This window comes from Castanea sativa, chromosome 1 (assembly GCF_040712315.1).
Source record: "Castanea sativa cultivar Marrone di Chiusa Pesio chromosome 1, ASM4071231v1".
Classification (NCBI taxonomy): domain Eukaryota; kingdom Viridiplantae; phylum Streptophyta; class Magnoliopsida; order Fagales; family Fagaceae; genus Castanea; species Castanea sativa.
In genome coordinates, this window is record NC_134013.1 from 20,711,248 (window position 1) to 20,733,833 (window position 22,586).

The following is a 22,586-nucleotide window of genomic DNA, read 5'->3' on the forward strand; positions in this document are numbered from 1 at the left end:
TCCAATTTCATGAATCACAATCAAACTACAAATCAGTATTTGCACATCCAGTAATAATCAAAACTTCACTTCTGTGGACAAGCATATAACACCTCATTCCCATAAGATATTTGAGTATATGCTTTACTCCCACTAAATTAAATGATCTTTGATTCAATTGATATTTGCTTACTATGCCCACCGTAAAATAGATATTTAGCCTAGCATGTAGCATAGTATAAAGACTTCCTATCTATTTGATATAAGGGACCGTCTTAATATGCTATTCCTTTTATATGTCTTAGGACCACAATCCTATATAAAGGAACTTCAAACTTAAAAGGAAAGAATCCTTTCTTGAAGTATTATATGATATACTTGGCTAGAATCTAATCTATTTAAGCAGTTTGAGATAGACCCAACATCCTAATTTCTGAATTATAACAAAGTTTAATTCTTAGGATGTGACCAGTCTTTCCCAAGTACTTTATATCAAACAGGACTAGACAACCAAAAACACATTGATGACAATAAATCAACATCATTCTAAATGATTAGAATGTCATCAACATACATTAAGAAATTTATTATTCTATATAGCTATACACACATAAGGCCTTTTAATATTTGATCAAAATCAAACAATTTGATTTCTTGATCAAAGATAATATTTTATGATTTAGATGCTTGCTTTAATCCTTAAATGGAATTTAAGGAACTTGCAATATAAATACTACCGTTTCTTTGCTATGTACAAGTCTAGTTACATTATATAGATGTTTTCCTCAAGATTGCTACTAAAAGAAGCTTTCTTGATATCCATTGCCATATTTCATCCAAATGAAATATAATGGATAAGAGAATCTAGATAAAGTCAAACTTGACTATTGGTGAAAAAATCTTTTCATAGTCGAACCATTTCGTTCTGAATAAATATTTTCACCATTAGTCTTGACTTTGAAGGTTTGCACCTTCAAATCTATCAATCTCAATTTTTTTTGTAGACCTATTTGAGAACAATAGGCTTAATGCCATTAGGCTCCTCTACAAGTTCTAAACTTTAAATAGAATCTAATTCTATTTACATAACCTTGATCCAGTAATCCATATTTATATCATCTATTGCCTCAACGTAGGCCCGAGGATCAAATTCATATCCTTGTGAAATGACTTCAAAAGTTTATTCCAAAAGTATGAATTTATTTGATAATTGATAATCCTCCCACTACGATATTGTATTGGTGTATTAGCTATATATCTAGAACAATTCCTTGTGATGTATCTAATACAACCATCTCATTTCTAAATGTATTTCATAGTTGTCTTACAACAAATTCTGACATTTTTCTTCTAGAACGATTCTATGTATAGCTTTAAGATTATTCACATAGTCATCATCAAGAACTTTGTATTTGTACTTTACAAACATCTTATCTTCTTTATGACTACCAAAACAATCTTTTGAAATTCCTTTTGGATACCCAACATAAACACACATTTTTCTACCTTTTGATTTCATTTTGTTAGACTTCCTTTCTAGCACAAGTGCTGGACATCCCCAAAAGTGGAAGTATCATATACTAGGTTTTTACCTAATCCACAATTTGACAAATGTCTTAGGAACAAACTTTTGAAATCAATTTTAGAAAATGTATAGTAATACATAGAGTATATCTCCAAAAGAAATAAGGAAATTGAAATACTTATCATGTACTTTACTATTTCTAAAAGAGTCTTATTCCTCCTTTTTGTATGCACTGACTTAAAGAAGTCATTGATATTATATTCCTTTACAATAAAGGAACCCTAGATCATATTATCCTCTAAATAGAATTCATAGATTGAAAATTTAACAAATAATGGTTCTAAAAGCCCATCTTTCACCAATCTTGAATATCATTTAGATAATAAGATCTAGACATAAGTGCCAAAAACATACAATACCAAAGGATGAAAACTTTCTCTTTAAAAAGTAAAACATGTAAATCTCCATCTAGAAAACAATCATGGACAAAACTTAGCTTTACCAAAACGGAAACACTTTCCTTTTGGTCATACTTTTGAGTCTAATTTCCTTTTGGCAACTACTAGGGCAAATAGCTTGTCCAAGAATTCCAATTCATTTTAAAATGAAAATATTTTCATAAAATGATATAGAATTGGAACTACTTAAGCTTTTCTTGGCACTCAATATGACTTATATTAAATATCGTCTAGTAGCACGATATTTCATACCAAACATCTCATTTAGTCTTAATACAAAGTCTAAGTCTAGTACTAACTCTTGCATCTCATGCTTTAGCACATTTGAGATAAAAGCCAATGTAACATATTAGCATTTCAATGGAGATTATGATCATATCATAAGCCATCTTCCATCAATGCATCATGCATAGGAAATTATAATAATGCTGAATTGAGACATATATATGTACTTCAACTCCTTAAGCACCAAGTCCAAAATTATATCTTAGTTAATGTGATTCAATAAAAAAAATAGTTAGAGAACAAAAATTTATGGCAACTTCAATTCGAGACTATGAACAAAATTACAGGGACATTATATTTTGCATCCATAACCATATAGTATAAAACCCGAAAAACATACTATACTAGGTGCAACGACAACCTAATCCCGCAATTAATATTCCTCAGCATAGAGTGAATACCAACCACTACGATCTGGTGAGATTTACTCTCATTATTAATGCTATCATGGTAACTCTTACCAAACAAAATAATTTGCCGCTATTTCTTTGGCCTCTAAGTGATAATAGCAAGAACTCAGCATAGAGGATACTATCAAACTTAGTCTAGTGTACACCATTGCCTAGAATCATGTGTAGCCACATTTCATCCCCTTAAACAGGTTTATTATGTAGTGCCATGATACAAAACACCCTCCGCATGGAATGCAAAGCTCGAGGCTAAGACAAGATGTTTGATCAAACTACTATAAACCAAGAAATTCAATCCTGTAGTACCATGAAATAAATACTCTCCGCATGGAATGCTAAGCACGAAGCAAAGTCAAAGTATATATTTCACACTACTATGAACCAACAATGGAGGCCGTGAGATTCAACCCTTGTATCTCTCTCCCACTAGAAATTTTAAAACAAGTGGATTGTCCTAAAAACATTGTGATCTAATCACAAATTTAACCCTACACATCAAATGTGTTTAATTGTTTAAATTCGATGTGATGTTACTAAGTCACGTCACTTTAGTGTAACGAACATTCGCTTAATCACAAAGAAGTTTAACCTTGTAATCCGTGAAGTAAATACCCTCCGCATGGAATGCAAGACTCGAAGTCAAGACAAGGTATTTATTCACATTACAATAAACTTAACAAAAGGGTTATTTAAGCACTCCCACTCGTTATTTGGGTTTTTTCCTTAAAAATTGTGATCCCATCACAACTAATAACCTTGCACTTGTTCAAGACTCTAATCTCATTAGAATCACTAACTAAAATGGAAGTCCTAAACTATTTAGGATTCCTTAAACACTAATGAATCAAAAATTAGTTATATAGAACTCTCTCCTTAATTTACTAAATAAAAGATTCTAATCTCATTAGAAACTATATAACTTTTTAATTAGAATTTTAATCTCATTAAAACCCTCAAATTAAAATAAATTAAGGACTTTTAATCATAAAACAATTTAGGACTAAGAGTTCTATTTAACTAACATCTTTGATCTCAGTAAGTCTTTTAGTTAGATAATGATTAATAAATATCATTAACTTTTAAGGACTATAAAATTAATCATATAGCCTTGCTTTTATTAAAGTTTTAACACTTAGTCAAAAACAAGTGAAAATTCAAAAATTCAGTGTCTTTGATCAGTCGAAAGGAATTCTCGATCGATCGAGACTCGCAAAACTGATTTTTTTCAGAATTTTTAGGTAACCGTTTTTGACATCTTTATTGTTCTGCCATCAAAAACACTTTTTGATTTTATCAACGAAGATTTACAGATCAAGAACCATAATAATACTAGACACGTGAAAAAATATAATCCTAATCTCATTAGAAATAAATTTCATTAAACTAGCATTAACGTATATAAATATATATAACGTAATAAAAACCTTTATTATATATAAAAATTTATATTATATTATAAATAATATAATATACAAATTAATATATATAATATATAATTATTACTTTATATATATATATATATATATATATATATATATATATATATATACACACACACATAACCTACGGATGGTAAGAATCCTTTATTCATGGATTCAACTTTTCCATGGCTATTATTGTTCTGCCATCAAAAACACTTTTTGATTTTATCAACGAAGATTTACAGATCAAGAACCATAATAATGCTAGACACGTGAAAAAATATAATTCTAATCTCATTAGGAATAAATTTCATTAAACTAGCATTAACGTATATAAATATATATAACGTAATAAAAACCTTTATTATATATAAAAATTTATATTATATTATAAATAATATAATATACAAATTAATATATATAATATATAATTATTACTTTATATATATATATATATATATATATACACACACACACACATAACCTACGGATTGTAAGAATCCTTTATTCATGGATTCAACTTTTCCATGGCTATTATTGATGCAAGACAAAAGAGTACTTGAAAAGCCAAGTCATGCAACATAAGAATAGACCAAATGGTAGTTATATCATGAAACAAAGTCTAGCCATGCATGAAAACATCATTTATGTATAACACATAAAGTTATATAATGTAACTTCCATTGACCAAGTCAAACGGTGCAAGGGAAATCAAGTGCAAAAGGTAGTTATATCCATATATTACGGTCAGGAGAATAACTGCCCATCTCAATAACTATTAAGACATGGCCTTACGGATTGTCAAAAAGTAAGAATCCTTACGAATTCACTTTTCCAAAGAAAAAAAATGGCCAATCCGTGCACTTGCATAACAATATATTACATATATTTATTAATGCACACAAAATTTATTGAACAATATCTCTATGTAGAAATTTGAAAACACAAAGATAACGGTTTTCTTAAATTCTAAAATTCAATCACACGCTATACAATCATGATATGAAAACCTGGCTCTGATACCAATTGAAGGAAAAATTCTGGTTTTGCATCTCATGCAAAACCCACAGCGGAAGCAATGAACTAGGATCTATTTCATTCATGATTGATAACGTGCACAATGTAAATTTTAGAATTTAAGAACAAGATAGTGTACCTTGGTGTGGAGAAATCCAAAACAAAGATTAGAAGCACTTGGGAATACTTTTAATCTTCACTCCAATTCCACTTTACGCCCAAGATGTGTGGTCTCTCAATCAGTTTTTCAAAGGGAGAATGAAAGTGTGTCTCACACTCTCTCACACACCGTTTCTTTTTCTATTCTAATCTCTTCTCTTAAAATTATGTATGTTTCTCCCTTTATAACTAACTGATTATCTAATTGGGCTGGCCTATTGGGCCTTTCCAATTGGGCTTTAGTGTGTGGCTTGGAGTGGGACCAAAAGGGACCAATAAGACACTAGCTCCAATGGGCCTTGGGCTTTTCCGTCAACTCTTGACAAGCCCAAAGTTACCATTAATTATATTTAATACCAATATATAAATATAATTGCACTCTAGGTCTTATTAATAAATTATATCCCAAGACTTTATTATGCATACAACCCCTTCATTAAAATATTCGTAGTAATCCAAAGTCATGAATATAGACTGCCACTTTGAAGATTACTACATCTTAATCCTTGAGTACCCGGTTTAATCCTTTATGTTATTCGTCATATATTTATGAAATCCAATTTCATAAATATATACTTTAGTAACTCCTTACTAAAGTGGTTGGGCCCAACACTCTGAATAACTAAATCCATTAAACTTATCTCAAGGGAATATTTTGTATCTCCATTAAGAGACTATGAATTTCATCTTGAGAATATATGTTCCATCAACACTAAATGCGGATGCCCAACATACTGAGGTTTTGACCGTAACTAATAGATCTCACTCCGATATATCAAAGCAACCTACATCTCATGATCGTGTCCATTATTCTCTCGGGATTTAGAGTTGATGTAAATAGAAGTCGTGAGATTTATTATTCATTTGACAGTCGTTAGGAGAATAATAAATCTTACAGCGGTCCAGTTCAATATGTCTTAACTCTTAAAACATATCAACATACCAACTAGAAGTCTCCACTTCCATGATCAAGACAAATCATCTTAGTTGATATGTTATAGTCTTCGCAGATGAAACGCCGAATTTCATCACCGATAAACTTCTGAGTTTACAAAGAACTTGTGATTTATATCTTCTGTGACTTTTCACATAAATCACATACAATGCATCTCATGGACTATGATAATGTCTTAGTTCATTTATAGATAGTCTCATATAATTAAACAATTTAATTATTAAATACATGCCAATAAATTGGGTTTTAGGGCATAAACCCCAACACATGTTTCATACGATCAAGAGACGAGGAAGTTGCAACAGGAAATAGATCGCCTATGCAGCAAGTTGAAGCACAAGGAACGTGATAGAAGAAGTCCATCCTCTCCATCAAGTGATGGTTCCAAGGGAAGCAAGGACCGTTCGTATCGTCGCAAATCTAGAACTCCATCTAGTGAGTCCTATTCAGCCTCTTTATGCTAGGCTAAGTAGGAGAAGAGCAATAATAAGCTCGAGAAAAGTTCTTCCCACCATGGCATGGGGAATGATGCAATGAGTAGGGCCTTACAGCAGATTTCTAAGTCACCCTTCGTCAGGAGGATTAACAAGGCCAAACTTCTCCATCGGTTTTCTTAGCTGACCTTTGCCGTTTACAATGGAAGGATTGATCCCATGGAGCACGTAAGCCACTTTAATCAGAAGATGGCGGTCCATGCCAACAATGAGGCCCTTATGTGCAAAGTGTTCCCCTCCAGTCTTGGACCCATGGCTATGTGTTGGTTTAACGCCTTGGAGGAGGGATCAGTGGGGTCTTTCAAGGAGCTAACGATGGCATTCGAGGCTAGATTCATAACATGCAGTAGGGTCCCTAAGTTAGTAGACTCCTTGCTGTCTATGGCAATGAAGGAAGTAGAGACCCTCAAGATTTACTCGGACAGATATTAGGAAACATATAATGAGATTGATGGAAACTTTGAGGATGTGTTCGTGAGCACTTTTAAGGTTGGGCTCCCTGCTGAGCACGAGTTGAGGAAGTCGTTGACGATGAAGTCCACCTTGAACATGCACTGGCTTATGGATCACATAGATAAGTATAAGCAGGTGGAGGAGGACCAGATACAGGGAAAAGGAAAGGCTAAAATGTTCCTAGAGAAGAGGGATCCTCGGGGAGGAGGATACCAGGGTAATCGCCCTCGAAGGGAGTTTTCTAAACAAATGTCATCCATGGGAGCTCAGTTGGTCAACTCATTGTTTAAAGAGCTAGTGTATCACATACTGGAGAAAATTAAGAATGAGCCTTATTTTAAGTGGCCCAATAAGATGGGTGGGGACTCATCCAGGATAAACCAAAGCCTCTATTGCCACTACCATCAAGACAGAGGATATACTATGGATGATTATAGGACCCTGCAAGATCACTTGAGCCAATTGGTGAAGATAGGGAAGCTCAATCGATTATTACATCAGTCTACAGGACAAATCGGTCACTTAGGAATTAATTTTCATAGAGATAGCGCTCCTCGGCCAACATTGGGTACTATCAATGTGATCTTCGCCAAGCTAGGGAATAGTAGAGGCTCGGGTACTAGGGTTATGTCTGTGAGTGGAGGTTGTGACTTGGCGGCCGATGATCAGGCTCCTAAAAGAGCTAGGGTGATGGTCACATCTACCTTGGGTTTCTCTAAGGAGGATAAGGAGGGAATTCTCCAACCACATGATGATGCTCTGGTGGTTACTATTAGGATTGGGAGTTATGATGTAAAGAGGGTGCTAGTTGATCAGGGAAGTAGAGCCGAGATCATGTACCCTGACATGTACAAGGGGCTAAACTTGAAGCGCCAGGACCTGGAAATGTATGATTCACCTTTGATGGGCTTTGATGGTAGAATGGTGGTCCCCCAAGGAACGATCAAGTTACCCGTACAAGCTGGGGATGAGGAGGTGTAAGTTGACTTCATTGTAGTGGAAGCTTTTTCCCCCTACACAACTATCCTAACAAGTCCCTAGCTTCAAGCTATGGGTGTCGTGTCCTCAACCCTACATCTGAAGGTTAAATATCCTACTTAGGGGAGAGTGGGAGACTTGGTGGCTAGCTAAGCCACGGCTAGGCAATGCTTGGTGTCAGCAATTACATAGCGGCCTTCAGTTTCCACTGCGGCGATTAAAGATCCAGTCCCATAGCAACTAAAGGGCCTTGTAGGGGGTAGTAGGCTAGGGCATCTAGAGAGTTGTCTGAGGAGCTGGAGAAGGTGGTAATAGGACAGGATCAGGAGCAATATTTCCAAGTAGGATCCCAGTCGCCACCCTTGGAAAAAGCAGAGTTGGTGAAGTTTCTGCAGGCCAACATTGATGTCTTTGCATGGAGTACTTATGATGTTCTAGGGATTGACCCTGGGTTTATATGTCACTAACTGAACGTTAATCCCAAGGCTATGCCCCGTTAACAGCCTCCTTGGCGATCATCCAGAGATCATGTCGAGGTAGTAAGGATAGAGGTAAACAAGTTGAAGCAAGCTAGAGCTATTAAGGAGATCTTCTATCCCGAGTGGTTGGCCAACACTGTGGTGGTTAAGAAGAAGAATGGTAAGTGGTGAGTCTGTATGGACTTCACTGATTTAAATAAATTTTGCCCACAATACCCCTTCCTCATTGCTAGAATTGACCAGTTAGTGGATGTCACGGTGGGACACACTCGAATGAGTTTCTTGGATGCCTTCCAAGGTTACCATCAAATACCCCTGTCATTACCTAATCAAGAGAAGACAGCCTTTCGTGCTCCTAATGGGAACTACCATTATTAAGTGATGCCCTTCGGCCTCAAGAATGCAGGATTCACGTATCAGAGAATGGTAACGCGAATGTTTGAATCGTAGATTGTGAGGAATATGGAGGCATATATTGATGACATGGTAGTAAAGAGCAAGCAGGTAGGAGAGCATTTGGCCGATTTAGGGCAGACATTCTCTATTTTGAGAGAGCATAAGTTGTGCTTGAACGCTTCTAAGTATACTTTGGGATCAGCTCGGGCAAATTTTTAGGCTATATGATTACTCACCGTAGGATTGAGGTCAACCCCAAGTAGATTAAGGCTATTAACAGTTTGCATCCTCCTCAAAATCCCAACGAGGAAATTAATCGGAATGGCAGCAGCCTTAAATAGATTCATCTCTCGGTCTACGGACAGGTGTCGTCCCTTTTTCCAACTTCTTCACAAGTGGAAGGATTTTCGGTGGATCGAGGAGTGTGTAACGGCTTTTGAGGATTTAAGTAGTATTTTTCAAGTCCTCCAATACTCTCTAGGCACGAGAAAGAGGAAGTATTGTATGCATACCTAGCAGTCACAGATTATGCTATCAGTCCCGTCTTGATCAGAAATGAGAATGGGATCCAGAGGCCTGTCTACTATATCAGTAAGTCCTTGGCTGAGACACGCTATCTACCCTTAGAGATGGCAGTGTTAGCTATAGTGCATGCCACGAGGAAGCTTCCCCACTACTTTCAGGCTCACACCGTGGTGGTGCTCACCGAGCTCCCTTTGCAGGCTCTTTTAAGGAAATCAAATTATACGGGCAGAATTGCTAAATAGGTACCATGCTTGGAGCCTATGATGTCAAGTATAAGCCTCGAACTGCCATAAAAGGGCAAATCCTAGCAGACTTTGTGGCGAAGTTCACCGAGGGTACAATAGAGAAGGAAGAAAAGGCATCAGGGGTAATGGTCACACCGACCATCGTTATTCTCCCTTGGGAGGTTTATACAGACGGAGCATCTAAGTGAAAGGGAGCAAGGGTAGGGATTGTGTTAATCACTCCCAAAAAGATGATAATGGAGAAATCCTTGCTATTGAGTTTCCTAGCTACCAACAACGAGGCCGAGTACAAGGCTCTGTTGGTAGGGGTAGTTATGGTCAGACAACTAAGTGGAGATACGATGGAGTTGTATTTTGATTCTGGGTTGGTGGTGGACCAGGTTAACGGAGAGTTTGAAGCTCGGGATGAGAGGATGTAGGGGTATCTTGCTAAGGTACAACATGCCCGGGCTCAGTTTAAGAGTTTTGTTTTGAAGCAAATCCCTAGGGGGCAGAACTCTTATGCAGATTCTTTGGCAATGTTAGCCACTTCTCTGGGGTCAAGTCTTCCTAGGGCTGTTGTTTTTGAAGATATGAATAGCTCCAGTCTCACAAGGGTATCCTTGGTCGGGGTGTATGACCTTCAAGGGGGGATGAGCTGGATAGACCCCATAGTGGCCTTTCTGAAGCAGGATTGCTGCCCGAGGACAAGTGTGAGGCAGAAAAAGTGCATAGAAATGCTCCTTGCTATTGGCTATCTGAAGAGCAGAAGGTGTACAAGCGTTCTTACTTAGGACCATATTTATTGTGTGTACATCCTAAGGCAGTGGAGCCTTTGTTGGAAGAGCTGCATGAAGGCATATGTGAGAGTCACACAGGGGGTAGATCTTTGGCGTATAGAGTCCCCACCTAGGGATATTGGTGGCCTAACAAGCAAAGAACCTCCCAAGATTATGCGAAGAAGTGTGACCAATGTCAAAGGTATGCTCTAAATATTCATCAGTTAGGGGGAGCCCTAAATCCTTTATCTAGCCCTTAGCCGTTCGCTCAATAGGGCTTGGATATAGTGGGACCATTTTCCCGAGTTATGGGGAACCGAAGATGGCTTCTCGTCGACATAGACTACTTTACTAAGTGGGTGGAGGTTGAGCCACTTGCTAATATTAGGGACATGAATGCTAAGAGGTTCATCTGAAGGAATATTGTCACAACGTTTGGAGTTTCTCGCATTCTGATCTCGCATAATGGTCTTCAATTTGACAAAAGGTATTCCGAAGATATTGTGGGGAGTTAGGGATTAGGAACAGGTATTCTACGCTGTCCTATCCTCAGGGGAATGGAGAGGCCGAGGCCACTAATAAGGTTATAGTATCGGGGTTGAAGAAAAGGTTAGACGACGCTAAAGGAAAATGGGTGAATGAATTGCCCCATGTATTGTGGACTTATCATACTACACTCCGAAGATTAACAGGGGAGACTCCTTTTTTAATCACTTATGGGGCAGAGGCGGTAATCCCTCTTGAGTCTGGATTCCCAACTTTGAGAACTAATCAGTTCAATGTTGAAGAGAACAACTGTTTACTCCTAGATAGCCTGGATGTGGCCTAGGAATGGAGAGAGAGGTGGCAACGGTAAAGATGACACATTACCAATAGAAACTTAAGCAAGGGTATGATAAGGGGGTGAAGTCGAGGCCATTAGCTCTAGGGGACCTGGTCTTGAGGAAAGTGGTGGGGACAGTAAAGAACCCTGTCTGGGGAAAACTGGGCCCCAACTAGGAAGGGCCATATAGGATCACTTCCATTGCTGGCATTGAGGCTTATTACTTAGAAGATTTGGATGAAAATGTAATTCCTCGTCCTTGGAATGTAAACAATTTACAACGTTATTATTATTATTATTATTAATGTTATGAATTCCTTTGCCACTCATATCTTGATTAGTTGTGTCTTATTGCAGATGTGTTTGCTGAAGTAATCAGTTTATGAAGAATTCTAAATGTTAAACAAAATTTAGGCCTTGTTCGGCCCCTCGGGTCACAAGCTTAGGGTAAATTAACATTGCTTGAAAAATTTTAAGTGTTAAATAGAACCTCGGCCTTGTTCGGCTCCTCGAGTCATAAGCCTAGGGTAAATTAACATTGCTTGAAAAATTCTAAGTGTTAAACAGAACCTAGGCCTTGTTTGGCTCCTTGGGTCACAAGCGTAGGGTAAATTAACATTACTTGAAAAATTCTAAGTTTTGACTAGAATTAGGGCCTGATGTGGCTCTCCGAGTCATAGATGGGGAACAAGTTGATCCACGCAAAAGGCTGTCTAAAGCGAATAGTAGAGCTAAGGGCCTTGAGTATTTCCTCAGGTTTAAGGATCAGCGCCAATGGATTTGCTTTAAGATTCCAAGTCCAATTTTAGGTAAGTGTTGGTTGGAATTTCTCCTAAGTTCTACGAGTCAGTCTATTAATTTTATTACAAGTCATTCCAGATTGAATGAGGTGATAAGAAGTGTTTAATAAGTGAGTTATAGGTCAATTTTTTGTATTTGTTACCAAAAAAAAAGTATGATGTTAAGTGTAAATTGGTAAGTACAAGTTAAACAGTTGAAAAAGCATAAAATGAAATTTAACTTTTTTCATTAATGATAGAGTAAAATGGAAAGAAAAATAATGCACTAGCAATACTTGAGCCTAATTACAAAATTGGCTATGTATTTCCTAGTCTAAGGCTGACGTATGCCGATGCATCTTTTTCTTTTCCCCTATTTTTCTCCTGCTCCTTCTCTTTCTTCTTCTTCTTCTTCTTCTTCTTCTTCTTCTTCTTCTTCTTCTTCTTCTTCAGTGGGGCCACTTCTGTTGCCTCAACCTTCTCCACCTCCACCACTTTGGTTGGAGGGGGCTGTTCTTTCTCTTTATCCTTAGTTGGGGTAACAAGCGAAGTAGAAGCAGGTTGGGCTGAAGAGGGGGCAGGGGTGGAGCTAGGATCCGAGGAAGGCTGGGAGGAGCTAGGGGCCAGGCATAGGGTAAGAGGGTAGTACACCCTGTCAAGAGCCCTAAGCCCTGACTCATCGCTGACCCCGGCTGCAGTTAGGGCTTGACCCTACACCTCTAGGTAGAAGGCCAGAGCGACAACCCTGAGTTGGGCAGTAAGACTTTCAGCTGTCTTAGTCATGCCCACATCATAGGCCGCCTATTCAGCCTTCGCCTTCTCGGCGTCCTTAGCCTCTAACTACTTCTGTAGTTGCTTTAGCTCCACCATGTTGAGTGCCTGTTTCTTCTCAGCCTTCCTCTGGGCCTCTAGGCACTCTACAGCCTATTTCTTGTAGTTGGCTAGGGTAGCTCAGCATTTTTCTTGGCCCTCTCAACCTCGGCCAGGTGGGCAAGAGAATCTTTCAGCTTCTTGTCCACCTCTATGTAGGCTCTTTCAGCTGCTGCCAGCTTGCCTTCAGCCTGCCTGGCCTGGTCCAGCGCATGGTCCACCCACTCCTTAGCCATAAAGGCGGCTTGGATAGATTGCAAGATTTGTACTAATTAGCTTTCATGCATGAATGGTTTCAATGAGTAAGGAAAGAGGGATAGTTATGTACCTTTGCTAGGTCTTGTTTCAAAGATAAGAAGACTTCACGTTTCCCGAAAGACCTAAGCTCCTGCATGTCCTCAAGTAGGCAGAGAGCTTTCTCTAAACACTCTACTACCAGGCCTGAATTACCTTTTTCATGGTCCATTAAGTTGGCATCACTCAGCACGGGACTACTTGAGCTCAGGGTGGATATAGGCCTCCAAATAGAAGGCTTGGGCCGGCGGTTTCCCTCCACCTCTTTAGAGGTTCCAATATAGGAGATTTTCTTCTATAGGCCTTTGCTTGTTCGGGCCTCCTTGGATGGGGGCTGGTGTAAGGAGTAGGTTACTTCTCCCTTCTCGGCACCTTCGGTACCCTTGCCTTATTGGGCTCTCTTCCTCTTCTTCTCTGCAGCATCAACGGAAGATGCATGTGTCACGGCAGGAGTGGGTGGTTGGGGCACCACCGCCACGGCTGGGAAAGAGCCCCCAGCATGGGCTGTAAGCAGGGTGAGTAAGGCAAGAGTTTTCTCTTCAAAACCCATCCTTTCAGGAATGTTGGTCCCCTCTTGGCTAAAACTGATTTTGGCAGGGCGTAGCGGGTGGTGTAAAGTGCTAGAAGTGTCTTCGGGGTCTTCTTGTTGGTAGAAGACCTTGAAGTCCTTATTCCTCACTTCTTGCTGGACAAGGTCTGGTGTGGGTTCCTTAGCTTCGTCGTTTGAGGGGAAGGGGGGTTCTTGTGGGAGCCTAGCAACTAGTAAGGCCGGGATTTGGGTTTCTTGAGTTCCCTCTAAAGGAGGTTCGGATGGTAGGAATCCTAGGAAGACTACTTCAATAAAAGCTAAATGGGAGTCCTTGACTTTAATAATATTCTTCGGGCTTTGGAAACGTTTGGTGGAGGGCTTGTATCCAAGGATGACGTGAGCAGCTCGGAGTTGGCTGTCCTTGTGTAAGAAGATCTTTGACCTGAGAATCCAGTTCAAGTCCATGAAGTTCACTAGATGTTTGGCTAGGGTGGTGTGGTATTCGTCTGCCAAGGAAAACAATAAGAGTTATGAGAAAAAAAGAAAGAAAAAAAGAAAGAGGATTTTCATACTAATGAAATTAGGTAACATCTTATGTGTATTTATGGTCCTCGGGAACCCTACCTGGTTCCCCTTCTTGGATGGGACAATGTATTCTATCGTGCCAATCTCCAAGACGATGAGAAAGTCCTCGTTCATACCCTTGCTTGAGTTAGGTAGGAAGGAGATTAACCTGACAGAGGGGACTCTACATTTGATGTAATATTTAGTTTTTTCCCCTTTTTGGCAGTTATATACCCAGCTTTTGTCATGCCAAGTAAAGTTGGTCCATATTTTCCTATTTAGCATATCTACACACCTGAGGACCATAAAGACATTTGGGGAGCATTGGGTGGGTCTAACCTATAGTTTATTAGATAGTCCCTAGTAACCCTTCCCATAGGAAGTTTCATCCTGTCTTCAATGAAGGCAATCATTGGAATGACCACGGATTCAAGAGGTTTGTTCAAGACCAATCATTCATCGTATTCACAATGTCGGATTTCAACATTGTTGGGAATCCTATATTGTGCCCTAAAGATAGCCTTAGCCTCGGGAATATCCACTACCTTAGCGTATCTACCCATGAAGTTTTATGGTATAAAAGAGTAAACAAATGCAAGAATAGAAATAAGAGAATGAACACACCTACGAGCAAAGAAAAAGGATTCTCCTCGAGAGGTTGCTTCAACCCAAATTGTCAGAATGCGTAAATGAACTTCAGCCAGCCCCAAATTCTCCTTATATAGGAGTAAAAAGTGGGCAGTAATTTTCTCCCCCATAAATGAGGGAAAATAAGGATCGTAGGATCTTGATCGGGCTGTAGACAGTGGGGAGACAGGCAGCCACCTGACGCCATAAATGTGAGATTGTGGATTCTGAAGCATCAGGAGCATGCTGGAGATAGATGAAAGAACTTTACCACGTGGGAATGCACGTGGCATGTATATAGTTTGCTTGTATAACTAAAACTTTGCTTTTACCTCAGGGTTAATAGCAAAATTTTTAGAGGGCTATTGTGAGTGCCCGAGGACCAAGGATGAAGTTGAAGAGTTGCAGTATTGGTGGGGGGATGCCACGGGCCACGGGCCTGAGAAGGAAGGTTGCCCGGGGAGAGGAAGGGATGGGTCAAAGAGACTCTGAGACGTTCCAAGTGGGTGGAGGGATCTGATGAGAGAGAATTAGAGATCATAGGGGAAGTTTCTAGTTTGGAGTAATTTGTTGCCTCCGCATTAAATGGTGGGCAACAGCTTTATTAGCTGCATTGATGAGGAAGTGACCTGAACAATGCAAGTTACAGCTAAGCAGATTCCTTCCACCACCTTCTTCAGATGTAGAAAGAGATAAGTGTCATGAGAGGAGGCTAGTTAGGTAGGGATGGATGGTTGAGATATGAGGAAAGGAGAAGTATATAAGAAAATAAGGGTTTGTAGAGAAAAGGATTGAGACACAAGTACCAAGATATAGAGAAAAAACAAGAAGAACATTGAGAGAAAAAAGAGTGAACAGTAATATTTCTTACGTAACTGTGGCCTCCTCAGGCTAGCTTGTATTGGAAAAAGTTGTTCATTCAATTAAGAAGATCAGCCTTTTCTTAATTACTTTGAAGCCAAATTTTTAAAAACAATCAATGTAGTGCAATGTGAATACAACTTTGCATGTATGTTGTTATATACACTCTTAAAACCTTTAAATTAATTTGTTTTTCTCAATTTATTTAAGGAATTAAATTAGATGTCTAAACTTAATATATTTAAATCGATATTTTACTTCAATCGTTAAAAACTATGAATTGATTTTTTTTGTTTTTAATGATATGCAATATGTTATAGTTAAGCATAGGGCAAAACTTAGATACAATATGCAGTTTCTTAGGTATCCCTTTTAAAATTTAGACACGTGTCTATTTAAATAATTCAACCGAACATCATTAACATCTCTTTGCTTTTCTATTTTTACTATTTTTTCCCCTTAGTTGCATTAGAAAACCCACGAGAAAAACCCTAGAACCCAACCTCTCTGGCTCAGCAGAACCGAACCGCCACAAGGCAGCCCTCCATGAATCTGCTTCACGTGGTTGAGGAACCACTGGACACTAATACAAAATGAACCCACTGCCTCACATCAACACATGAGTACCATTAGTGTCTTTCTCAAAACTGGATTTGATAAAGCCCTAAGATTTGGAATTACAAGTGAGCTTTTGACCTTTTGTAAAAAGAAAGATGTAGATATTAGAGCGACCACTGTAGCCCCAAAGAAACTCAATTTTTTGAGGAGTTTTTTTTTTTTTTAATTTTTATTTATATATATATATATATTATTATTTTTTAACACAAACAAAAATAAAATAAAAACTAGCTGCAGGGAGTAAAAATCTTGAAGAAGACAACAATACCGGTGCCTGATCTGTTTGGATATTTTGTTTTATCTAATATCTATAGCGTTGGTTGGTTTGCAAAAAATCCGAATTTGAATTGATGGCCATGGGAAACATTATTTACTAAATATGCCCTTGGGTTGGGAGTGGCAAGTCTAGAACTGTGGATTATGGTGGCCATTTATTTTGTTAAGATTTGTGTTCAACAAGTTTCTCCACCATATGCCAATGTCGACAACAACGCTGAGTTAAGGTGGCCAGTTTTTTCTTGGGTAATCCTATCAACGAATTTGGTGGATTTTATTTTGTTGTCAACATTAAACAGTGGTGTAACGCCGTGTTTGCTGAGTTGGATAAGTTGAACACATGGCTAAATTTTAAAAGGTGTGCTTAAGGAACTGCATGTAAGGTACTGTACCTAAGTTTTGCCCTTAAACATAATAATGAGTCTAGGTCAAAATCTATTTGAAATTATGTAGATTTTGTATGAAAATTACACATTTGTTTACAATTGTTTATTTATTTTGTTTTTAGTATCAATTAGTATATTTTAGGTTTTTTTTATTTTTTATATTTCCTTTTAATTTGCCCCTCAAATTGAAATCCTGGCTCCACCACTGACTTTAAGTAAAAATTTATTTTTTGTTTTAAAAAAGTAAAATAAAATACTACTCCCATTAAATCCTAATTATTAAAAATTTCAAGAAATTATAAGAATAATTCATTAATTATTTTATGATATACTATCACCCTTATAAAAAAAAAATTACACGATGTGTATTGATGATGTAATTTAGAGTATTTTTTATTTATAAGATTTATTTTATTATTAAATATTAATTATATTATTAGAATACTTTCTTTAAAATTATATATTACTCTTAATCATTAAGTCATGCATTGCACAGAAATAGTTTCATATAAAAAAAAAATCCAATCATAGAAAAATCAAATATAAAATACCCCACCTGCCCTTTCAAAATAAATAAATAAATAACATGGCTTCATGCATCACTTCCTTTCTCTCGAGTCTCGAGCATTTTTTCTTCTTTGCAAGCAAACATAAATTGGGTGCTTATTTATACCAGACAAATGTGCATGGGTATATGTAATCAATTCCATTCGGTCACTTTTTCTAAGTTTTTATCATTTCTACTAGCTAGGTCATCGTTTTGAATTCTTTTGAATGCAAACAGAACTGCTTGAGCACGTAGTTTCTTGTCAGATTCTTGGAGTAGAAGCAAAGAAGAAAAAACTCATTTTTTTCCTGGGTTTTCTTTTCCTTATATTATATGTAGTAAATATATACTCCTATGTCGTTCCTCATTATATATACACACTCTATGTCACAGGTCCTAAGTCCTAATCCATTATAATGGGTGCCTAAATAAACCAATGTTTAGAAATCAGAATCATATCAACTCCGTCCAGGTCCAGCAAAACCAACAATTAGTATGTTTGATGTCTAATTACTAAGAACAAAGAAAATATAATTCTTGAAGTAATTGTCTAGAGCTTTTCATATGAAAGAAAAGCTACATACGAATTTGAAGCTGGCTTCCTTATTTATTTTGTAGTAAAACAAAATTAAAAAATTAAAATCCAAACTGTGGGTTATTCTTTTTCATTCTTCTTTCCAGTAAAAGAAAGATGCCATTCAAGAATAGGGGACTATCAGGCGGCGGATTTGAGGTACGTACGTACTCATCCTGAGCTTTTAAGTCCAAAATGGGTCCCTATAACCTAACTCTCTCTGCTCGTAGTCATGTCATGTAGTCTGCAATGTCAACTGTCAAGTACTATACGTAACATTGTTAGCATCATGATTAGTGAGAAAATCTAAGACCCAATGTTGTGCGACAATTGGATTTGTCATAATTTTAACGTGGTTGAGTGTGAGTGTTAAAAAGAAAATGGGGAGTTTATGTGAAATTATAGACAACCGTAAATTAACAAGGTAAAACATTGAGATCAGTATATTGCACAGTGCAATTTGCTCACAGATTTTTTTACTTTTTTTCTTTTTACTCTTTTCAAATTTTTTTATTCAAGAATTTAGATTGAAAGTTTCTTTATGACTTTCAATCTAGACCCTTCAATAATATAACACTGTGCAATACCCATGTCCATATATAATGGAATAACATAGTTAAAGAGTGTGTACTGGACACTTTTTAGCTCTTATCCTTGTATTTGGTTTGTGTTTTATTTCTTTAATTTCCTTCGATGAAATCATTTATTCAAAAAAAGATCAACAGAAAGAGCGAAAATGAATTGCAAATCAGATTCTGATTTTGTTTTGGATAACAAATATTCCTAAGTTAGTACACTCAGCACTAATTAAATACCATAAATTCGATTTTGCCTTTTATTTTTTATTTTTTGCTGAATAAGATAAATTTATTTATACTGTCAGCTATTGTTATTTAGACAAACAAAATGAGTGACATTTTTTTATGAGAAATACGTAACTTTATTAATTATTGGAAAAACAAAGCATCCTGAAATACAAGAGAGTCAACAAAAGAAGGTGTTTCTTCTATCCACGATACAAAGTTGTTAATTCCTTTGGCGTGTTGAGCCAAAGTATGAGCTGGTTTGTTGTCTTGTCTTTGTACATGCAGTGCGTGGTATTGTCTGAAGGTCAATAGCATAAGGTGGATGCCTGCTATGATATTCTTGATGTGATAGGCGTTTGTGTCGTGTCTAAGAGGGCCCCTGCAAGCACTGCACAGTCGGTTTCAAATATAGCTTCTTGTAAGCCGATGTCCATAGCAAATGAGGCAGCTTCGTCCATCGCTTTGGCTTCTGCTTTGAGCAGCCCCAATGGCAGTGGTAAGTGTTTGCTTAAGGCAACAAGCATGATACCCTCATGGTCACGTACAATGATACCATTGTAGACACCGTATTTTGTACCCCTTACAACTCGGGCCCCCGTTCTCCAATGTTGCTCGAACTCTAAGGGCCAAGGCCAATTTAGAGTACAATCAGATATTAAATTGACTCGAGGAGTGCTAAAATAGAAAATATAATCTTTTAAACTAGCAAAAATCTATTTTTGGAAAATTAAATGACCAAAGTGGCCCTCTGCATGAGTACGTGAGTCACGGCCTACTTACGCAAGCTAAAGCATGCGTACGCAGACACATTCTTGCGTATGCAGCTAGGGTTTCAGAAGTATAAGAAATAAAAGTTTTCTGCAATAATGACTGAGATTTGAAATGAATCCCACATCGTCTGGGAACCATTCCAAACCCCATTTTTCCAAGTATAAAAAGTCTTACATGGTACATATTCAAAACACACAGAAATCTCACAGGAAAAACCTAAGATATACTAGAAAATAGTGAATCAAAAGGAAGTTTTCTCACAAAGCACCCTCAAGTCTTTTATTTGATTGAAACTTTTTCTGACCCCAATCCTTTGAGTTTAAGATTACTAATCATTATTTTATGAAATTGTAATAGATTTGGCTAAGGAGAATGATAACATTTTTTTGCAGGCTGTACAATATAAAAAATTAAAAATTTGAAAAAAATGTTATGTTACTTAAGCTAATATACTAGGTTAATGTGCCTAAGCTAATATTTAGGCTTATAAATATTTGGATTTTAAAGTTTATGTTGATAAACATAAACATATAAATTGATAAATTCATGCTTACATAAATAAATATAAACACATGTACATATATAGAAATATATAAATAACGATAATCTCAAAACGGTACACTGGTATAACCAATATCAAAATATATTGTTCATCTTACCAAACTGGAACGGCTTTCGGTGCGAAATTGATTTATTTAGTTAAAATTCATACATGGCATGTATACACTCACTATCACACAGGGCAAAGCTCAATCCTATGACAAATTTAAGCATTAAGATTATAAATGTTTTTCTCCCTATGAATAAAGCAAAATTTTCATACCTGATGGTTTGAAAACTTTCTTTATGAGACGCGTATAATAGATGGTTCTTAGCTATAATAACCAATGAACAATAAGGTCCTAGTCCAAACAACTAGTTAATGAGTAATAAGCAATGAGAAATGAGAAATTTGTAATAAGCAACTAGTCAATGAGCAATGAGAAATCTGTTTCAATAAGCAACAAAATCAATGTGCAATAACCAACTAGTCAATATTAAGTTTTTTCTACCAAAAAAAAAAAAGTAATGTTAAGTTTCATTTTCACGCATGGCTAAAAACACGGTAGTATACTGGTACTCCATGATCAAATCAATAGCAAACTTTACTAGAGTAGAGAAATTTATTTTTTGCAAATGAATCTTAATTTTTGTTTTTTAATACTTGATTAATGAGACGTGTATAGTAGGAGATTCGATTGCATCTACATACTATACCCATAATTTTATTTTTGTAAGATTAATTTTTTTATATAAAGCTAGGGTAAAAGATTTTTGTTTGGGATGACCTAAGATTTGCAACCTGATAAGACCACTTAGACAAAAGAATGGATACTCTAATTATGAATTTCAAGGTGGCGATTTTTTTTTGAGAGAGAGTTTCAACCTATGACGTTTACTCCTGATGATAACTCTTTATCATCAGACCAAGACACCAATCAGTTTTTGGTGTAGGTGGGGATTGAACCCCAAATCTCTTGTACAACCATCAGAGATTTTACCAGTTGAACTAACTGGAACCCATAAGTGGAGATTCAATTGTCAATATTGTTTTCCAATAATTTAGGGACTTACATGGAATCGTTAATTAAGTACAAGAAAAATGAAGAAACTCTTATAAATTAATAAATACTTAAAATTACATAAAATGTCAAAAGAAAATAAATTATAAGGTTTTAATCCTAGATAAAGTTCAATAAAAAAGATTTAAAAACTGTATGTTCTAATTACAATCTAAAAGGAAAATTATATGGAAATAACTAATCTACATTTCATAGACTAACTTTAGAGGTTAAGTTACCAGTGGGATGTTATGCAGCTACCACAACCAATCTAATATTGGTCTAGGCTACTATGAGTCGATGACCAGTACAATATAGTTCAACTATTTATCATATATTAAGGGTCCATTTGGGAACAACATATTTATCTGAAATTGAAAATTTTTTGTTGAAAATAATGTAGAAAAAGTTAAAAGTTAGTTGAAATAGTACCGTAAGACTCATAAATAGTACCAAAAAGTGCAACGACACCCATGAATAGTAGCAAAATCAAACTAAATAGTAAAATAAGTTGTTAAATATAATCTATCCAAACGCAACCTAAATAATAAAACCATAACAAAAGAAAAAGAAAATGAAAAATAACTCATTCATTTCTTGCATGATTGAAAATAACAAAAAACCAAGATATAAACAAGTTAGTCATTAACATGTTAAACAGATAAACTCGCTATCACTGGATTATATTTGTGCCGTGTACGTCAATCAAACCAACAAAACGACGATGAAAACTTCATGGAAATAAAGAGAAGCTGACAACAATCTTGAATTATTGGGTAAACTAGAGAATTCTGTAGAAAAACATGAAAAACATGCTCGAACACGACCAAAAGCATTTGTCCCATACATACTACCATACGAAAGGTTGGTTTTCACTCGGTTTGGGCAATGGGGAAAAGTCAAATATGTTTGCTTATAAATAATGAAACAATTCATCCTTGACAGAGAAATTATTATCTCTTCTAGGCAATTCGTAATAACCTAGAAAAAAAAATTGAGATAACAAATAAATTAAACTTTCTTATACATATATGCAAAAATAGTATTGCTTGGATCACAATTTGTTACCTTAACAAATTGTGAAAAAAAGTTATGTGAATTTAGCATTACTTGGCACGAAATT

General features: G+C 36.5%; 1 protein-coding gene across 1 annotated transcript; it reads left to right on the forward strand.

Annotated features, from left to right (window-relative positions):
* Positions 1 to 9,781: 9,781 nt before the first annotated feature.
* On the forward strand, positions 9,782 to 11,366 carry LOC142622328 (uncharacterized). The gene is made up of 2 exons (XM_075795781.1): positions 9,782 to 9,901; positions 11,025 to 11,366. The coding sequence occupies exons 1-2, from the start codon at positions 9,782 to 9,784 to the stop codon at positions 11,364 to 11,366; spliced, it is 462 nt and encodes a 153-aa protein (XP_075651896.1).
* The last annotated feature ends 11,220 nt before the right edge of the window (positions 11,367 to 22,586 follow it).

Excerpts from the sequence above, each read along its gene's own strand:
- LOC142622328 (XM_075795781.1), top strand. The coding sequence starts at position 9,782 with ATGCTTGGAGCCTATGATGTCAAGTATAAGCCTCGAACTGCCATAAAA. Across the intron at positions 9,902-11,024 it reads AGGAAGAAAAGGCATCAGGG|GTATTCCGAAGATATTGTGG; the intron begins GTAATGGTCACA and ends ATTTGACAAAAG.